The 16,724-nt window shown below is 41.9% G+C and overlaps 1 protein-coding gene across 2 annotated transcripts; it reads left to right on the top strand.

Moving 5' to 3' along the window:
* The first annotated feature begins 97 nt into the window (after positions 1-97).
* Positions 98-15,905, top strand: LOC142913195 (speckle-type POZ protein-like). Of its 2 annotated transcripts, XM_076060787.1 has the most exons (11): positions 98-159; positions 733-854; positions 1,038-1,189; positions 4,393-4,520; positions 5,304-5,350; positions 8,576-8,578; positions 9,707-9,834; positions 11,225-11,280; positions 11,713-11,835; positions 12,859-13,004; positions 13,167-15,708. In XM_076060787.1, exons 1-11 carry the CDS (start codon positions 118-120, stop codon positions 13,309-13,311), a joined length of 1,092 nt encoding a protein of 363 aa, XP_075916902.1. In that variant the 5' UTR covers positions 98-117; the 3' UTR covers positions 13,312-15,708. The 2 variants fall into 2 exon arrangements, with proteins under 2 accessions (XP_075916902.1, XP_075916900.1); XM_076060785.1 differs by lacking the exons at positions 98-159; positions 733-854; positions 1,038-1,189; ... (1 more) ...; positions 5,304-5,350; positions 11,225-11,280 and having other exon boundaries at positions 8,018-9,188; positions 9,718-9,834; positions 13,167-15,905.
* The last annotated feature ends 819 nt before the right edge of the window (positions 15,906-16,724 follow it).

Here is a 16,724-nt window from a genome sequence, read left to right as displayed (position 1 = left end):
TAATGTTCCACCTCCTGATGGTCCCACTTCCCCTCTTAATGTCACCTGATGATGTCACTTCCCTCGTATTCAATGCAAACATGTCCAGGGCCCCCGAGCCCTCCACCTCCGTCTGAAATGTCCAATGTGCCCATCGCAGAAAGCTGGTGCTACACACAGGTAACTTGTTCCCCTGTTGTGGCCAATCACATTCAACGGGTCTCCCGTCTTGTGCCGATCAAAGTATGCGCATGGCTAATGTATTTAACTTTTTACACGTTTTTTGTTTCATCGCGCAAAGCCATCCAAAATGGTTTCATAATTATGTGTAAGTGCAATTATGGATTATCATTGTACAGGCTATTTTTGTACATCAGATTGCAAAGTTCATAGAATTGCACTAACAACATTATACTAGATAATTGTCTCTGATTTTGACTGGTAGTGTATTTTTACAAAAGGGGCAGCAGTTTTTATCAAATAAAAAAATAAAAAGGCCTTTTATTGCACACTCTAATCTATGACATGTTGAGACTTGTTGTGTTAACGCTGTGCAGTAATGAACATGCAAGGTAATCCCAGAACACTAATAAGACCCTTTCATTTACAGTAATGTTTCTTTCCTTATAGACAGTTTGTGTTTTTTGAGCACAATATTCAGATGTGTGGGTGAAATGCTTGAGGGTTTGTCAATGGTCATGTATTTATGGTAATGCATGAGCTTTATAGCTGTTATGTGCTCGTGTGTTTCAGGTTAAGGTCGTAAAGTTCTCTTATATGTGGACCATCAACAATTTCAGCTTCTGTCTTGAAGAAATGGGCCAAGTTCTCAAGAGTTCTACATTTTCAGCAGGCACCAATGATACATTGAAATGGTACAGTAAATTCTGGCTATTTTATGACATTAAAAAAAAATCACAATGCTCACGGAGGTGCTTTACTAGAACAATTTTGCATAGTGCATGTTTTAGTTCATACTATATTGTTTTAGTAATGTAGTCTGCGCGTACATACACACCTAATATTAACGACCATGTCTTGTTCATATGTTCAATCAGGTGCCTACGCATAAACCCCGAGGGTTTTGACGAAGAGAGCAAAGATTACCTATCGTTGTCCTTGTTATTGGTCAGCTGTCCCAAGAGTGAAGTCTACGCCAAGTTCAAGATTTCTATTCTTAATGCCAAGGGAGAGGAAACCAAGGCTATGGGTGAAACTACTTGTATTAAAGTATCAATTCACGTCATATGTGTATTTGGTAACAGGATTATATCATAATCAGCCATTATTTATCGACTGCTTGAAACATTTTATAAACCTTACGAACACCATCCCTCATCCTTCACATGAGCTGATCTAATATCTCCTTGTCTACGTTTGACATCGTCTTGGGCATGTACTTTACTTTTCTTCCTATTCGACCACTAGTCTCATCCATCAACCATCCCATTTAGCGATGTGTCCTGTCCAAGCCCAATCTATATTTACAACAGTGAATATGATGTCTCTAATTTGCCGTTTTGATTTGACCAACGTGTTCCTCTTTCAGTTTCTCACTGTAATTCTCAACATACTTCTCTCCACGCTTTGTGTACTTTGTAGTTTTATTCCATTTGTCAGTGTTTCTATTTGTAATCAGTGTTTCATAGTAGGTAATATGCACTAGATTGGAATCTTTCATCCTGTAGCACATTGCAACTTTTCATTATCAAATTCATATTCCAAAAGTGATCTTGATCCTGTTCCACCTTCAGGAGTTTCCATTATGCATATTTTTGTGTTTTCCATGATATTGACCCTCCAATAATAATTTTATTTTGCTTAGTGTACCTGGACATTGTCATTCACGGACATTTCTTTTCCTAGTTTTACAATCTTCACCATGTGTTATTCCATTGTAATTTATCAAGTGACGGCTTTATTTTTTCTGCTTGCACTCACTGTTTATTACAACTTCATTATTTTTGTTTGTATTCTCATCCATTTTTTTATTCATTTCTGGTGGTTTTACAAAGGTTGGCATTTTCATCCCATTTCACACTTCTCCTTTACCTTGCTTTAGTGGTTCATATTGTTTGTTTTATAATTGCCTTATTACTTTCAGGATACTCTTTCAATGCGCGATAACTATTTTAAGTGATGACATCCATACATTTACTGTGCTTTGCTAAGGCTATTAACATTTCTCTGAGAGTCTAAATCTATCTTTTTGTTTTAAACTTTCATGTTTTTTTCTTAGTATTTGCTTTGGTGTTGTCTTTGGTAATGTTAACATGTAACTCACGTCACACAACCATGTTTACAAAGACAAGCATTATTAATACACAAACACATTCACCTAATCCATATGAACTATATCTTCATACACTTAAATCCAGGTCTGATTTTCATCTACCTTGAAGTTAAAAGCTAAACTGAACTATTTTTATTTTACCAGGCAAGGCCCACTGAGCTACAGTGTGGGAAAAAAGTATTTGATGCCCTGCTGATTTTATACGTTTGCCCACTAACAAAGAAGTGATCAGTCTATAATTTTCATGGTAGGTTTATTTGAACAGTGAGAGACAGAATAACAACAACAAAATCCAGAAAAACGCATGTCAAAAATTGTATAAATTGATTGGCATTTTAATGAGGGAAATAAGTATTTGACTCCCTCTCAATCAGAAAGATTTCTGGCTCCCAGGTGTCTTTTATACAGGTAACGAGCTGAGATTAGGAGCACACTCTTAAAGGGAGTGCTCCTAATCTCAGCTTACCTGTATAACAGACACCTTTCCACAGAAGCAATCAATCAGATTCCAAACTCTCCACCATGGCCAAGACCAAAGAGCTCTCCAAGGATGGCAGGGACAAGATTGTAGACCTACACATGGCTGGAATGGGCTACAAGACCATTGCCAAGCAGCTTGGTGAGAAGGTGACAACAGTTGGTGCGATTATTCGCAAATGGAAGAAACACAAAAGAACTGTCAATCTCCCTCGGTCTGGGGCCCCATGCAAGATCTCACCTCGTGGGGTTGCAATGATCATGAGAACGGTGAGGAATCAGCCCAGAACTACACAGGAGGATCTTGTCAATGATCTCAATGCAGCTGGGACCATAGCCACCAAGAAAACAATTGGTAACACACTACGCCGTGAAGGACTGAAATCCTGCAGCGCCCGCAAGGTCCCCCTGCTCAAGAAAGCACATATACATGCCCGTCTGAAGCTTGCCAATGAACATCTGAGTGATTCAGAGGACAACTGGGTGAAAGTGTTGTGGTCAGATGAGACCAAAATGGACCTCTTTGGCATCAACTCAACTCGCCGTGTTTGGAGGAGGAGGAATGCTGCCTATGACGCCAAAAACACCATCCCCACTGTCAAACATGGAGGTGGAAACATTATGCTTTGGGGGTGTTTTTCTGCTAAGGGGACGGGACAACTTCACCGCATCAAAGGGAAAATGGACGGGGCCATGTGAGAACCTCCTTCCCTCAGCCAGGGCATTGAAAATGGGTCGTGTATGGGTATTCCAGCATGACAATAACCCAAAACACACGGCCAAGGCAACAAAGGAGTGGCTCAAGAAAAAGCACATTAAGGTCCTGGAGTGGCCTAGCCAGTCTCCAGACCTTAATCCCATAGAAAATATGTGGAGGGAGCTGAAGGTTCGAGTTGCCAAACGTCAGCCTCGAAACCTTAATGACTTGGAGAAGATCTGCAAAGAGGAGTGGGACAAAATCCCTCCTGAGATGTGTGCAAACCAGGTGGCCAACTACAAGAAACGTCTGACCTCTGTGATTGCCAACAAGGGTTTTGCCACCAAGTACTAGGTCATGTTTTGCAGAGGGGTAAAATATTTATTTCCCTCATTAAAATACAAATCAATTTATAACATTTTTGACATGCGTTTTTCTGGATTTTGTTGTTATTCTGTCTCTCACTGTTCAAATAAACCTATCATTAAAATGATAGACTGATCATTTCTTTGTCAGTGGGCAAACGTACAAAATCAGCAGGGGATCAAATACTTTTTTTTCCTCACTGTACATAGCTCTTTTTCAGAAGTGCCCTGGCCACAAACAATAGCCTAACGAGATGGCTTATTGTGTGGAAATGCATAGCAGCCAAATACTCTGGATTTTTATAAATATGGAGGGAAAAACCGGAAGACCTGGATAAAAATACATGCAAGCACAAGGAGAACATGCAGACTCCAAATATACAGGCATCAGGGTTGAGATCGAACCCATGACCTATATACCAGGCGAGGTAGTTGACTGCCACCGTGGCGCAGGGCTTTAGAATACATTGCTATCTTTACATTTTGAAAATATAATGAAGTTTTTTTTTTCCCATTACATGAAATTACCACAGTTTATTGTAAGAACTGGTGAGTATTGTTTGAAACCTATTTTTTTACAGAGACCCCGCGAGCATACCGCTTTGTCCAAGGAAAAGACTGGGGATTTAAAAAATTCATTCGAAGAGATTTTTTGCTTGATGAATCTAATAGCTTGCTTCCAGATAACAAACTGACACTCTTTGGTGAAGTAAGTATGACATGCTGCGGCTATTGTGTAATTTTCTATTTTATTCATTACAATTGCACAGTTGGAGTCAATATTCTACTTAATTGAAGATTGTAATAATTACTTTCCCTGTTCCATACAAGGAAATTGTTAACATGAGTTTTCCAAGCACTTTTTTCCTCCACTGGTGCTAGAGTTAACATAGCACAACAATTAAATAATCAAGCTTAATTTTTTTTAGGTTTTCTCCCTCTGGATAGTGTTTATATTTAAACCTTGACATTTTTATAAACTAGAATGTCAGGTATTACATAATGTGTTTTGTTTAAATGTCGCCACATGAATTCCTTTTCCTATTCTCGGACATCAGCCAGTTTGATGTAAATGTTTATTGTCCTTGGGGGGGTCCTTTTAATCACCAGATTAAATTTTTTTACCTTTAAAATCCTTTACAAAATACAAGCATTTTTGATAATGAAAGGAAGCACATCAAGGAGGGCTGTTCACTTCCTCTGTTGCTGTGCAGAACCCATAATTAGGGGCCTCACTACCTGTTGAAACTGTTTATACAGTGTAAAATAACTTGACAAAAATATAGAATGAAAATTGATTAATATGAAAAACATTTCACGGACCACTATTTTGGCATTATTCACAACACTTGTTCTGATATAGGATGTTTGTGCAGATTTGCTTGCTTGATTGAACCAAAGCCTACATCTTCATGCAAAATGTGAAGTTAAGTGAGGATTTGTATAAAAAAATCATCAAATGCCTTCTCAAAGCTGGTTGATGTTTATGCAGGTTAGTGTGGGGCAGGATTCCGTGAACATTTCTGGTCAATCCAGCATGTTTAACCACCCAAGATGGCGCCGATGATGGCAGCCTCGGCCGGTTGGTGCGCCCTGTTTTGTCCAGTTTTGTCTTGTTTTGTCTTGAGAGGGGCTTGCTGTTCAACACACTCGTGCTGGTGAGAGAGGCCTGCTGTTCATCACACCCGTGCTGGTGAGAGAGGCCTGCTGTTTTGGGGCCTGCTGTTCATCACACCCGTGCTGGTGAGAGAGGCCTGCTGTTCAGTACACCCGTGTTGAGGGGCCTGCTGTTCAGCACACCCTTGCTGGTGAGAGAGGCCTGCTGTTCAACACACTGCTTTTCAGCACACCCGTGCTGGTGAGAGGGGCCTGCTGTTCAGCACACCCGTGCTGGTGAGAGAGGCCTGCTGTTCAGCTCACACGTGTTGAGGGGCCTGCTGTTCAGCACACCCGTGCTGGTGAGAGGGGCCTGCTGTTCATCACATCCGTGTTGGTGAGAGGGGCCTGCTGTTCAGCACACCGGTGCTGGTGAGAGAGGCCTGCTGTTCAGCACACCCGTGTTGAGGGGCCTGCTGTTCAGCACACCCGTGCTGGTGAGAGGGGCCTGCTGTTGAGGGGCCTACTGTTCAGCACACCCGTGTTGGTGAGAGTGGCCTGCTGTTCAGCACACCCGTGTTGAGGGGCCTACTGTTCAGCACACCCGTGCTGGTGAGAGGGGCCTGCTGTTCAACAGACCCGTGCTGGTGAGAGGGGCCTACTGTTCAGCACACCCGTGCTGGTGAGAGGGGCCTGCTGTTCAACACACCCGTGCTGGTGAGAGGGGCCTGCTGTTCAACACACCCGTGCTGGTGAGAGGGGCCTGCTGTTCAACACACCCGTGCTGGTGAGAGGGGCCTGCTGTTCATCACACCCGTGCTGGTGAGAGAGGCCTACTATTCATCACACCCGTGCTGGTGTGAGGGGCGTGCTGTTCATCACCCCCGTGTTGGTGAGAGGGGCCTGCTGTTCACTCCCATGCTGGTGAGAGAGGCCTACTGTTCATCACACCCGTGTTGGTGAGAGGGGCCTGCTGTTCACCACTGCCATGCTGGTGAGAGGGGCCTACTGTTCAACACACCAGTGCTGGTGAGAGAGTCCTGCTGTTCAGCACACCCGTGCTGGTGCGAAGATGGCGCTGATGATGGTAGCCTCAGCCGGTCGGTGCGCCCTGTTTTGTCTTGTTTTGTCTGTCAATTCAGTGTTTTGCCAAGATTTTCGGAGTTCTCTAACAAGAGATGAACTTTTAAATATCAGGGAAACAACTCCTGTGGATTTAATTCCTACTTTTCTGCTTCCAGCGGCAGAATTAGTAGGCATTCTAGTCAATGCCGCGCTAGGCTTTGCTCAAGCAACGAAACGCCGCCCAAGGGGTAAACGGTCGGGGGCTCTAGTACGGCTACGCAGACGCGGGATCCGAACAGTGCTTCCGAGCTTTTTCCTCTCCAACGTACGTTCACTGTACAACAAAATGGATGAACTTCAGCTACTGATGGTAAAAAACAAAGACTTTCTTTCAGCTTCTGCATTGTGCTTCACGGAAACATGGCTGTGTGATTTGATTCCGGACACTTCGCTACAACTAGCAGGATTCCATCTTGTAAGATCGGATCGTGACATAGCACTCTCCGGCAAGACGAAAGGCGGTGGTATTTGTTTTTACATTAACAGTGGCTGGTGTGTAGATGTCACAGTGATTCTGCAACATTGTTCTCCACTCCTTGAATCAATTTTTATAACCTGTAAACCGTTTTACTCGCCTCGCGAGTTCGCGTCGCTCATTTTGGTCGGAGTTTATTTGCCGCCTTGTCCTCAGGTTAAAGAGGCCCAACGCATGCTCGCCGATCAGATTCTGAGTGTGGAGCGAGCAAATCCAGATTCGTTGGTTATCGTACTTGGCGACTTTAACAAAGGTAATCTCAGCCACGAACTCCCCAAATACATACAATTCATTAAATGCCCAACCAGAGAAGGGAACACTCTGGATCACTGCTACACTACAGTCAGTAGAGCCTACCACGCCGTCCCCCGAGCAGCACTAGGACACTCTGACCATGCCATGGTCCACCTGATTCCTGCATACAGGCAGAAACTAAAACTCTGTAAACCTGCTGTGAGGACATCTAAACAGTGGACCAGTCAGGCTGTGGAAGATTTGCGGGCGTGCTTAGACTGTACTGACTGGGATATGTTCACGACTGCTACCAATAGTCTGGATGAACTCACAGAGGCTGTGACGTCCTACATCAGCTTCTGTGAGGACTGCTGTATCCCAACACGTACCAGGGTGAACTTTAACAACAATAAGCCCTGGTTCTCAGCAAAGCTCAGAAGGTTGAGGTTGGAGAAGGAGGAAGCGTTTAGGAGTGGAGATAGAGACAGATTCAAGGAGTCGAAGAACAGGTTTAGCAAAGCGGTGAGAGAGGCTAAACGACTGTACTCAGAGAGACTAAAACACCAGTTCTCTACAAACGACGCTGCTTCTGTCTGGAGAGGGCTCAGGCAGATCACCAACTACAAACCCAGAGCCCCCCACACCACTAACGACTCCCGCCTAGCCAACGACCTGAACGAGTTCTACTGTAGATTTGAAAGACAATTGGACTGTCCTGAACCACCCCTTCCAACCCAAGAGGCCCCATCCCCCACCAATACTACAGAGACGACTATCTCCTTTCAGGAGGGAGAAGTTAATAGACTTTTCAAGAGGCAGAATCCACGCAAAGCAGCCGGGCCGGACTCTGTCTCTCCAGCCACCCTCAGGCACTGCGCTGACCAGCTGTCTCCGGTGTTCACCAACATCTTTAACACCTCCCTGGAGACATGCCATGTACCAGCCTGTCTCAAGTCCTCCACCATCATCCCTGTGCCCAAAAAACTAAGGCCAACAGGACTAAATGATTACAGACCGGTCGCCCTTACATCTGTGGTAATGAAGTCTTTTGAGCGCCTGGTCCTGGCACACCTCAAAGCCATCACAGACCCTCTCCTGGACCCCCTTCAGTTTGCCTACAGAGCCAACAGGTCTGTGGACGATGCAGTTAACATGGCCCTCCACTTCACCCTACAGCATCTGGACGCCCCAGCATCCTACGCCAGGATCCTGTTTGTGGACTTCAGCTCTGCCTTCAACACCATCATCCCTGCCCTGCTTCAGGACAAGCTCTACCAGCTGAACGTGCCATACACCACCGGTAAATGGATCACAGACTTCCTGACTGACAGGAGGCAGTGCGTTAAGCTGGGAACACAAGTCTCTGGCTCCAGGTCCATCAGCACCGGAACTCCTCAGGGCTGCGTCCTTTCCCCTCTGCTCTTCTCCCTGTATACCAACAGCTGCACCTCCAATCATCTGTCCGTCAAACTATTGAAGTTTGCGGATGACACCACCCTCATTGGGCTGATCTCTGGTGGGGATGAGTCTGACTATAGGTGGGAAGCTGACAATCTGGTGACCTGGTGTAGCCAGAACAACTTAGAGCTAAATGCTCTAAAGACAGTTGAGATGGTTGTGGACTTCAGGAAGAATACAGCACCACTCACCCCCATCACCCTGTTAGACTCCCCAGTCAAAATTGTAGAGTCCTTCCGCTTCCTGGGCACTATTCTCTCCCGGGACCTCAAGTGGGAATTGAACATCAGCTCCCTCACCAAGAAAGCTCAACAGAGGATGTACTTTCTACGGCAGCTGAAGAAATTCAACCTGCCAAAGACAATGATGGTGCAATTCTATACAGCGATCATTGAATCCATCCTCACCTCCTCCATAACCGTCTGGTACGCTGCTGCCACTGCCAAGGACAAGAGCAGACTGCAGCGTATCATCCACACTGCTGAGAAGGTAATTGCCTGCAATCTACCGACCCTCGAGGACCTGCACACGACAAGGTCTATGAGGCGAGCGAGGAAGATTATGGCCGATTTCTCCCACCCTGGACACTCTCTGTTTCAGCTACTCCCCTCCGGCAGAAGGCTTCGGTCCATCAGGACCAAAACCTCACGCCATAAAAACAGTTTCTTCCCATCTGCTGCTGGCCTGTTAAACAAGGCCAAGGGCTAACACTGTTTTTAACATTTGATCTACATAACGACACGTTGCTGATATTAACTATGTTTCCCTATTTGTATTTTTAAATTATATCTTAAAGCTATTTTATATTCGATATTTATTTAATTTTATATATTTCAGCCCCTTAATGTTAGACTTTTAACCCTTATTATAGTAAGACTTGTTTAAAACTTATTTAAGATTTTAGATTCCTATATGTTGAATGTATGCACCATCCTGCCAAAGTAAATTCCGTGTCGGTGTGAACTTACATGGCGAATAAAACCCTTTCTGATTCTGATTCTGATGAGTACATTCAAAGTACCAGATTGCCGGCTGGCAGTTGACTTCGGGGAGATCTGGGACAATTCCCGCTTCACTGACTGCCTGCTTCGTGTTGGTGGCCAGGAGTTTAAAGCCCACAAGGCCGTATTGGCAGGTCTGTGCCACAACAAGCAACACATGCGTCGTTTAGTGTACAATAGAACCATATAATTAATGATACTGTAATTAGTTTGGGGTAATCAACTACAGCCATTTCCTGTTTTACACTGAATTTAATTAACTAACACTGGCAAATGCTTACGTCAATTTGTAATGCTTTTTGTTAAAGGATACATCAGTAAATATGTGTAATGAATTCAACTGAGTCACAGACGCACTTCTTCAACCAACACACGGGGTACTACCCCTTAACACATGAACAACCTATGGTGGTGGACCACCAGGCTATCTACACTAATTACACGGGGTCCGGGTCCACGTGTTGGTGACTCTTGTAGGACGTAGATTCTTAAGGATGAACAACAGCAGCCGGTCCCTCTCAGGGACCCGGCTTTTATCCTCTGTGGCGGGGGTGGCTCCGCCCTTAGCCACGACCATCTTCTGGAATCCTCTAGCGGGTTCCCGGCCCTGACACGTGACCACCCCTAGCCCCCACCTGGGGGCCCTGTGTACACTTTACCGGTCACGTGTCCTTCGGGGTCAAGTGCCATGGCCCTTGGTAACCCCATTCCCATGGCCAGCACTCTCACACCCTATCCTGTAGGGGTCGGCACCGCACGCAGAGCGTGGTGCCACTCAGCACTGTCAGACAGCGCTCACCATGCCCCTCTCGGGCCGGTACTGCACCCACATCCACGTGGTGCCCTCGATGTTAATACGATGTTAATACATCGCACGCCGTGCCTCTCTATAGCCGGCATTACACAATGACATTCGCGATGTCACTACATATATATAAATGTAATATTGTATTATGTGAGAGATAAACATATTTAATAATCCTGTTGCTAAAGTTTTTATTCCGTTTTTATTTACTTCACTATATCATCGTTGTGCAGGAATTCATTTTACACAATGCAATTATGGTGTAGGTTTTGAGCCTCTAATTTGGACATTTATTTGCGTCCATGTTTGACAAATCTGTAATGGATATGCCATATGAAATAAAATATGGATCTGGATTGTACCTCTTTTGTATCTAGATTATTTGATCTCTAGATATAACATCTAAATGTGTCTGTACCACATTCCGGTGTTTTTCCAATTAACTGTACAGTAAAACCTTGAATTGCGAGTAAGTTCGTCTGCAAGTGTTTTGCAAGACGAGCCAAATTTTTTAATAAATATTAATTTGATAAACGAGTGAGGTTTTGCAATACGAGTAGTACGTATACGCTTTGTCTGCCGAGCGTCACGTGATCACAACTGATATACGAGTGCTTTGATATACGAGTGCTTTGGATTACAAACACGTTTCCGGAACAAATTATTCTCGCAATCGAAGGTTTCACTGTATTTGTTAACAGTTGCTTTACCTTTTTCAGGTCGGTCACTTGTTTTTAATGCTATGTTTGAACATGAAATGGAAGAGAGCAAAAAGGTATCTTTAAATGCAATCTTAATACAGCACATTAATACTGTGATCATACATTTCCAAGGTGCATTTGTCACAATGGATCGGTTGATAAGTATCTCTTGAGAGTGCTGTCAAATGTTGAACTATTACCCTAGTAACTCTTTTGGCGCATTGCACATTTATTATCAAAAAGTATTCATTCCGAGGGAATGTTAGATTGTATTTTATAGCTATTTTTTATATAACATTTCACAGAAGGCCATTGCATGTGTGTCAAGAATGGATTTATTACGCGCAATAAATAGTCATCGGCAAGTTGAATACAACTTTAATGGAGCCACTTTACATGTGTTGTGTAGATATAACGGATGTTTATTTTATTTAATTGAATGCTATATTTTCGTCTCCCAATATATGCCGAAGTTAATTTGAATATATTGTGTTGCTACCTTGCAGAATCGAGTGGAGATTAATGATGTGGAGCCTGACGTGTTCAAGGAAATGATGCGTTTTGTCTATACGGGAAGGGCTCCAAACCTCGAGAAGATGGCCGATGACCTGCTGGCCGCTGCTGACAAGGTTACACGCTTAAAATGTTAACATGAGATCGCACCACCTTGTGATGTATCGGTATGCAGTTGTAGGTCGCAAGTGAAATTAAAACAGCATTTAGGTATTTTCTAAAGCTCATGTCACAAATAATATGAATAGCAAATGTATATGATGCAGACGTTCACATTAGTGCTTTCAGGTTTTGGAATTGATGTCCTGGGAGATGATTGAATTTTCAACAAAAAATATAAATTGTCATGCAATTTCACAATGGAATTGAATGTCAAACTGGTATTAGTCCATGCTAGAGGCTAGTACGTGTGCATTGAAGTGCATTCACATGCAGCATTTTTATCCTAAGTGCAACCATTTGGCTGTGTGTTCTTGTATTGAGGGTTTTTTGTTAATCACATTAACAATTGATACAATTAGTAATAAAATAAAGGGAAGTGTTTTAAAAGATTGTTTGATGTGGCATGGCTGTATAGAAATAAATTGGAACAAATATACTTTTATTAAGGAAACGGATATCCTGCTGTTCCTGAAGATCTGCCAGATAATCAGTTAAGAGTCATTACTCTCCCTTCTGGAACATCATATTCAATAGTTCCTAAAGCGATTGTAATAAAATAAGAATACAAATCGTATAAAGTCGCATGTTTAAGCTTTGTTCATTAAAGTTTCATATTCTGCTAGAGTTGAAATATGGTGGCTTGCAGTTGCATTGTTTATCAGCTTAACAACCAAACTCTTTAAGCTCTTGGAAAACAACATCTCACCTCCTTTGTAATTTGCATGACTTTGTAACCAATATAATCAAGTTTAGGACAAGGACCCCTAATTATAGTAGAGATCAATAAATACATGACTTAAAACATAAATATGCTGAAAGGTTGATGCCATGTTTTAAGAAAATTATCAAACATTTGACTGCTGTATACTGCGTTTATAAAGTAGTTGATGGGGTGAGGGAATATTAAACAAGCGAAATAGGTAGAGAAAATAGTGTTCTTAATACTGAAATTGCACTTTATTTTTACTTTTCTCAAGTATGCATTAGAGAGGTTGAAGGTGATGTGCGAGAATGCACTATGCACAAACTTGTCGGTGGAAAATGTTGCGGAGACTTTGATCTTGGCCGATTTGCACAGTGCAGAGCAGTTGAAGGCCCGGGCCATTGACTTCATAATAAACAGGCAAGTCTAGTGAGAGTGTGACTGTCACTGAGCTGCGTAACATTGATGATGCTTACATGGCAATTTGCATTACAGTCCCTTTTAATGGAGACTAACCGTTTGCCCCAATCCTTATAGACACTGCTTATTAGGAGCTCGCTTAACCCTGACTTGTACTTGCAGTCATGCGATGGACGTAATGGAGACGGCGGGCTGGAAGTCCATGGTTCTGTCTCGCCCTCACCTGGTTGCGGATGCTTTCCGTGCCTTGGCCACGGCCCAGTCTCCACAGCTGGGACCTCCATGCAAGCGTCTCAAACAGACTTAACGGTGGCAGGCAAAGAACATCTATGACCAAGAAAACTTGGGCTGCACGGTGCGGTTATTTACCTGTGGCCTCCATGCAAACAACCGTGAAGACTTTGCATCAGACTACCAACTTTCCTCTGCTTTGAAAATAATGTTAATTTAAGCAAATTTATTTACTTTCACAAAAAGGTGGCCAAATTCACTTTACCATGTAATATAGTGCTACATCTATACATCTACAACTCTATAAACAAGTACATATGTAGAAAAAATGGAAAACTACAGCCTAATAAACACCACGACATATCCCAATTGAGAGAGTGTAAAATAAAACGTTCGATGTGATTGTCCCTAGGTGGCAGGACAATTTGGTTCAATTGTTTAGTTAAGTAAAAACAGAATGGTCTAAAACCCTGCAATGTCTACCTTAACATGAAGGATGAGTATTCGTCCAGTGTCTGTGTACTCAAGGTTACAGATAGTGGCATAGAGAACAACCAGTTCTGAAAGATAAGAATGTGCCAAGCCATATAAGGCCTTAATTCAAGAGGTAAACTTTTCAGATTGATTTTTCATTGCACAGACAGCTTATGCATTGACTAGAACAGGAGTACTATGATTGCCGAGTTTGAAGACTGACAAAGATAATATTGCAGTCGTGTATCCTGCGTATAACAAAGCATGGATGGAGTACTCGGTGTAAGAAAAGGCAAGGCACAGCATCAATTTGGCCATGTTACGCAGTTCATAACATTTCACTTTTTTGCTTGTATGGGCTTTCATGTATGACCCAAAGATTTTTGACTTACAACAAAAGTAAATCTTATTTCCATCAATTTAGTAGTTTGTATTCACGGAAACAAGATGTGCTGTGTTTCTAAGTTTTGTTTCGTATTATATTGTAATGATTTGTTTTTATTATGAATTTCATCTATTACCAACTCGTAGCATCATGTCAACCCAGAGTTTTACGTGATTGGAAGGACCATAATTTTTGCATCAGCGCTGTTTTACGTAACCTCTCACTTAAAATTAAATTGTACATAAAATTGCATAAGCTTTGAAGGATTACACACATAGATTTGGAAGCACAGATTTAAATAATATTCAAAGCTGCAGGATATAATATGAAAGTACAACAAATGAGCAGTGTCATGGATTTGAGTCGATTTGAAGAATATTACAATCTAATGCAATGTGTTGGGATATGAACAAATGCAAACGACGAGAATGTTGGAGGTTTTTTTACGTGTTAAACGTACAAAACAAGTTGGATAATACATGCAAAATTAAGGATAGCCAGTGTTGTAAGCAGTCTATTTATTTTGTTATTTGTTTAATATTTTAGTTTCGTCCTTATATATATTTGATGCTAAAGATGTATATGGTACATTGCACTCTACCTATTCAATTAAAAACTGATTAGGTGATTCGGGGAAGTTATTTGTTGTCATGGTGAGAGTTAAAGCATTGAAATCTGATTGGGGTTCTAATCTGCAGCAAGTCTATGCTGTCGTAAGTGAGTGTGACAAAAACTCTTAGCAGAGTGCAGCCAGTGCGGTGGACTAATTGAACCCTGAAATGTATCAGGCAGTTACCGATAATGTACTCTTCAAATTGTTGCCTTGTATGACTTCCGAAATTGAAAATACTTTGCGCCAAATGTAAATGTTTATTGGAAAATGGATATACTGTAACTGCCAAAAAAATATATATAATTGCAGAAATAATAATGTGGTCTTTGTAAAAAGTGTGTGTTTTGAAAAAGTGTGATTGCATGCAAGACAGTTTTGGGTTCTTCCCACGAGTTTTTATGCATATTCAGAGATGAAAATATGTTAATTGGTTTAATTAAAAAATGTTGCTACAATTGTAATACAAAAATATAAACTTGAAGCTAGTAATGCGGTATAGTGCCCCAATGTTTGACCTTTTATCTTTTTCCATTACAGATAATACTGTTTTGGATGTAATATAAATGTTTTGTAAGGCCCTTTTACAATGAATTGTCAGCAGATGATTGGAATTGCAAAATGAACCATTCTTTGTATATTACGTGTTTTCTAAATTGATTTGCATTATAAATGGCAATATAAACCCTTTTCATATGGTAAATATATTACTGTTATCTGATCTCTTCTAGAAATCAGTATTTGGATATAAGAAAAAAAGCTGCTTTTAGCTCTGCACCACTTATTCCACATTTTTTTCATTAAAATTGTTTTTGATAATGTTAATATTTTCATTTATGACATTTTGCAGTGTTACACTTTTTTCGGTAAAGTCTCGTCGAAAGAAATTACTACACGACTTTACCCGAAAGAACCAAAGAGTCATTCCTGCAGTCACGAAAGCTTTGAATCTATTTTGCAGTGTATTTAAAAGTTGAATAAACATGAATGTACCTGGAAATATGTCCAGTTTAAGTTGTCATGTTCTTTACTCTGGGAATGTTACAGATATGTGGATATGTAAAATTTCAATTGACACCCAACAGCAACATTTTAACAAGTTGTATTTTGGAGCCAAAGGTAAACTTAAGTGTATATTTCCTTGCCACTTTTAAAGGCATGTTTACCATGTGTTGATAAACAGTTCACTGGAGAATTGTAATGTGTTCACTGTTCATCATTTACAGCGTTTTGTCAACCCACTGCTTAAACGAAGGCCTCACCACACCATGTCGGTCATTCTTCACCCACTGATGTTAACTGTGGCTGGGAATTGAACTGGTTGTTTCGTCAGTTTCCTAGTGCCACCACTCCATTCAATTACATCCTGTTTAATGTGTATAATTATAAGTGGCATTCTTACTCTTTGGTTCTATTCGGTAAAGTCACGTAGGTAAAAAAATTAAAACAACAAAAATCACGACGTTTCGGCCACAACACAAGCGGCCTTCATCAGGTGAAGGGACCAACCTGTCCAGCGGGCAGCGTTGGAGTGAAGAAAGCCAAGCGCTGGTCGCCTCCCTTTAAGCTGTGAGGGGGCAAACAGCAAACGCTCTGACAAAGGAAATTAGCATGAAACGCACCACTGACAAAGCTTGGAATTAGCACAAGATGATAATACACCACCCTGGGAGTTTGGAATACCACTATGCATGTTGTTGTTGTTGCAACGCAACAACAACATGCATAAATACAAACTGACAATTTCATCCTTGCAGTCACGAAAGCTTCAAATCTAGAAGTCGCATTCTATTTTTGGTGGTCATACGTTCAGTATTTTCTGCTGAACTGAGTGTTGGATTTATTCATTTTAAATGTACTTTTTGCTTGGTTACATTTTGCTCAGGTAACAGCTCGCATTTGCGGTAATTGGTGCCATACATCAATGTCTTGTCTGGCATTAGACACGTCTGTACGAACAGTGTTTTCATTAGCCTCCATTTATCAGTTAGGGGAACAACTAAGCTCGAAGGGGCAGTAC

Source organism: Petromyzon marinus, unplaced genomic scaffold (genome assembly GCF_048934315.1).
Source record: "Petromyzon marinus isolate PM22_M1 ecotype Great Lakes invasive population unplaced genomic scaffold, UKy_Petmar_22M1.pri1.0 PM_G_Scaffold_228, whole genome shotgun sequence".
Lineage (NCBI taxonomy): Eukaryota > Metazoa > Chordata > Hyperoartia > Petromyzontiformes > Petromyzontidae > Petromyzon > Petromyzon marinus.
The sequence above is the reverse complement of the archived record's forward strand: the minus strand, read 5'-3'. Positions and strand labels throughout refer to the sequence as shown.

Excerpts from the sequence above, each read along its gene's own strand:
- LOC142913195 (XM_076060785.1), top strand. The coding sequence starts at position 8,280 with ATGAAGTCTTTTGAGCGCCTGGTCCTGGCACACCTCAAAGCCATCACA. Across the intron at positions 9,189-9,717 it reads TCATCCACACTGCTGAGAAG|TACCAGATTGCCGGCTGGCA; the intron begins GTAATTGCCTGC and ends GTACATTCAAAG. Across the intron at positions 11,836-12,858 it reads TGCTGGCCGCTGCTGACAAG|TATGCATTAGAGAGGTTGAA; the intron begins GTTACACGCTTA and ends ACTTTTCTCAAG.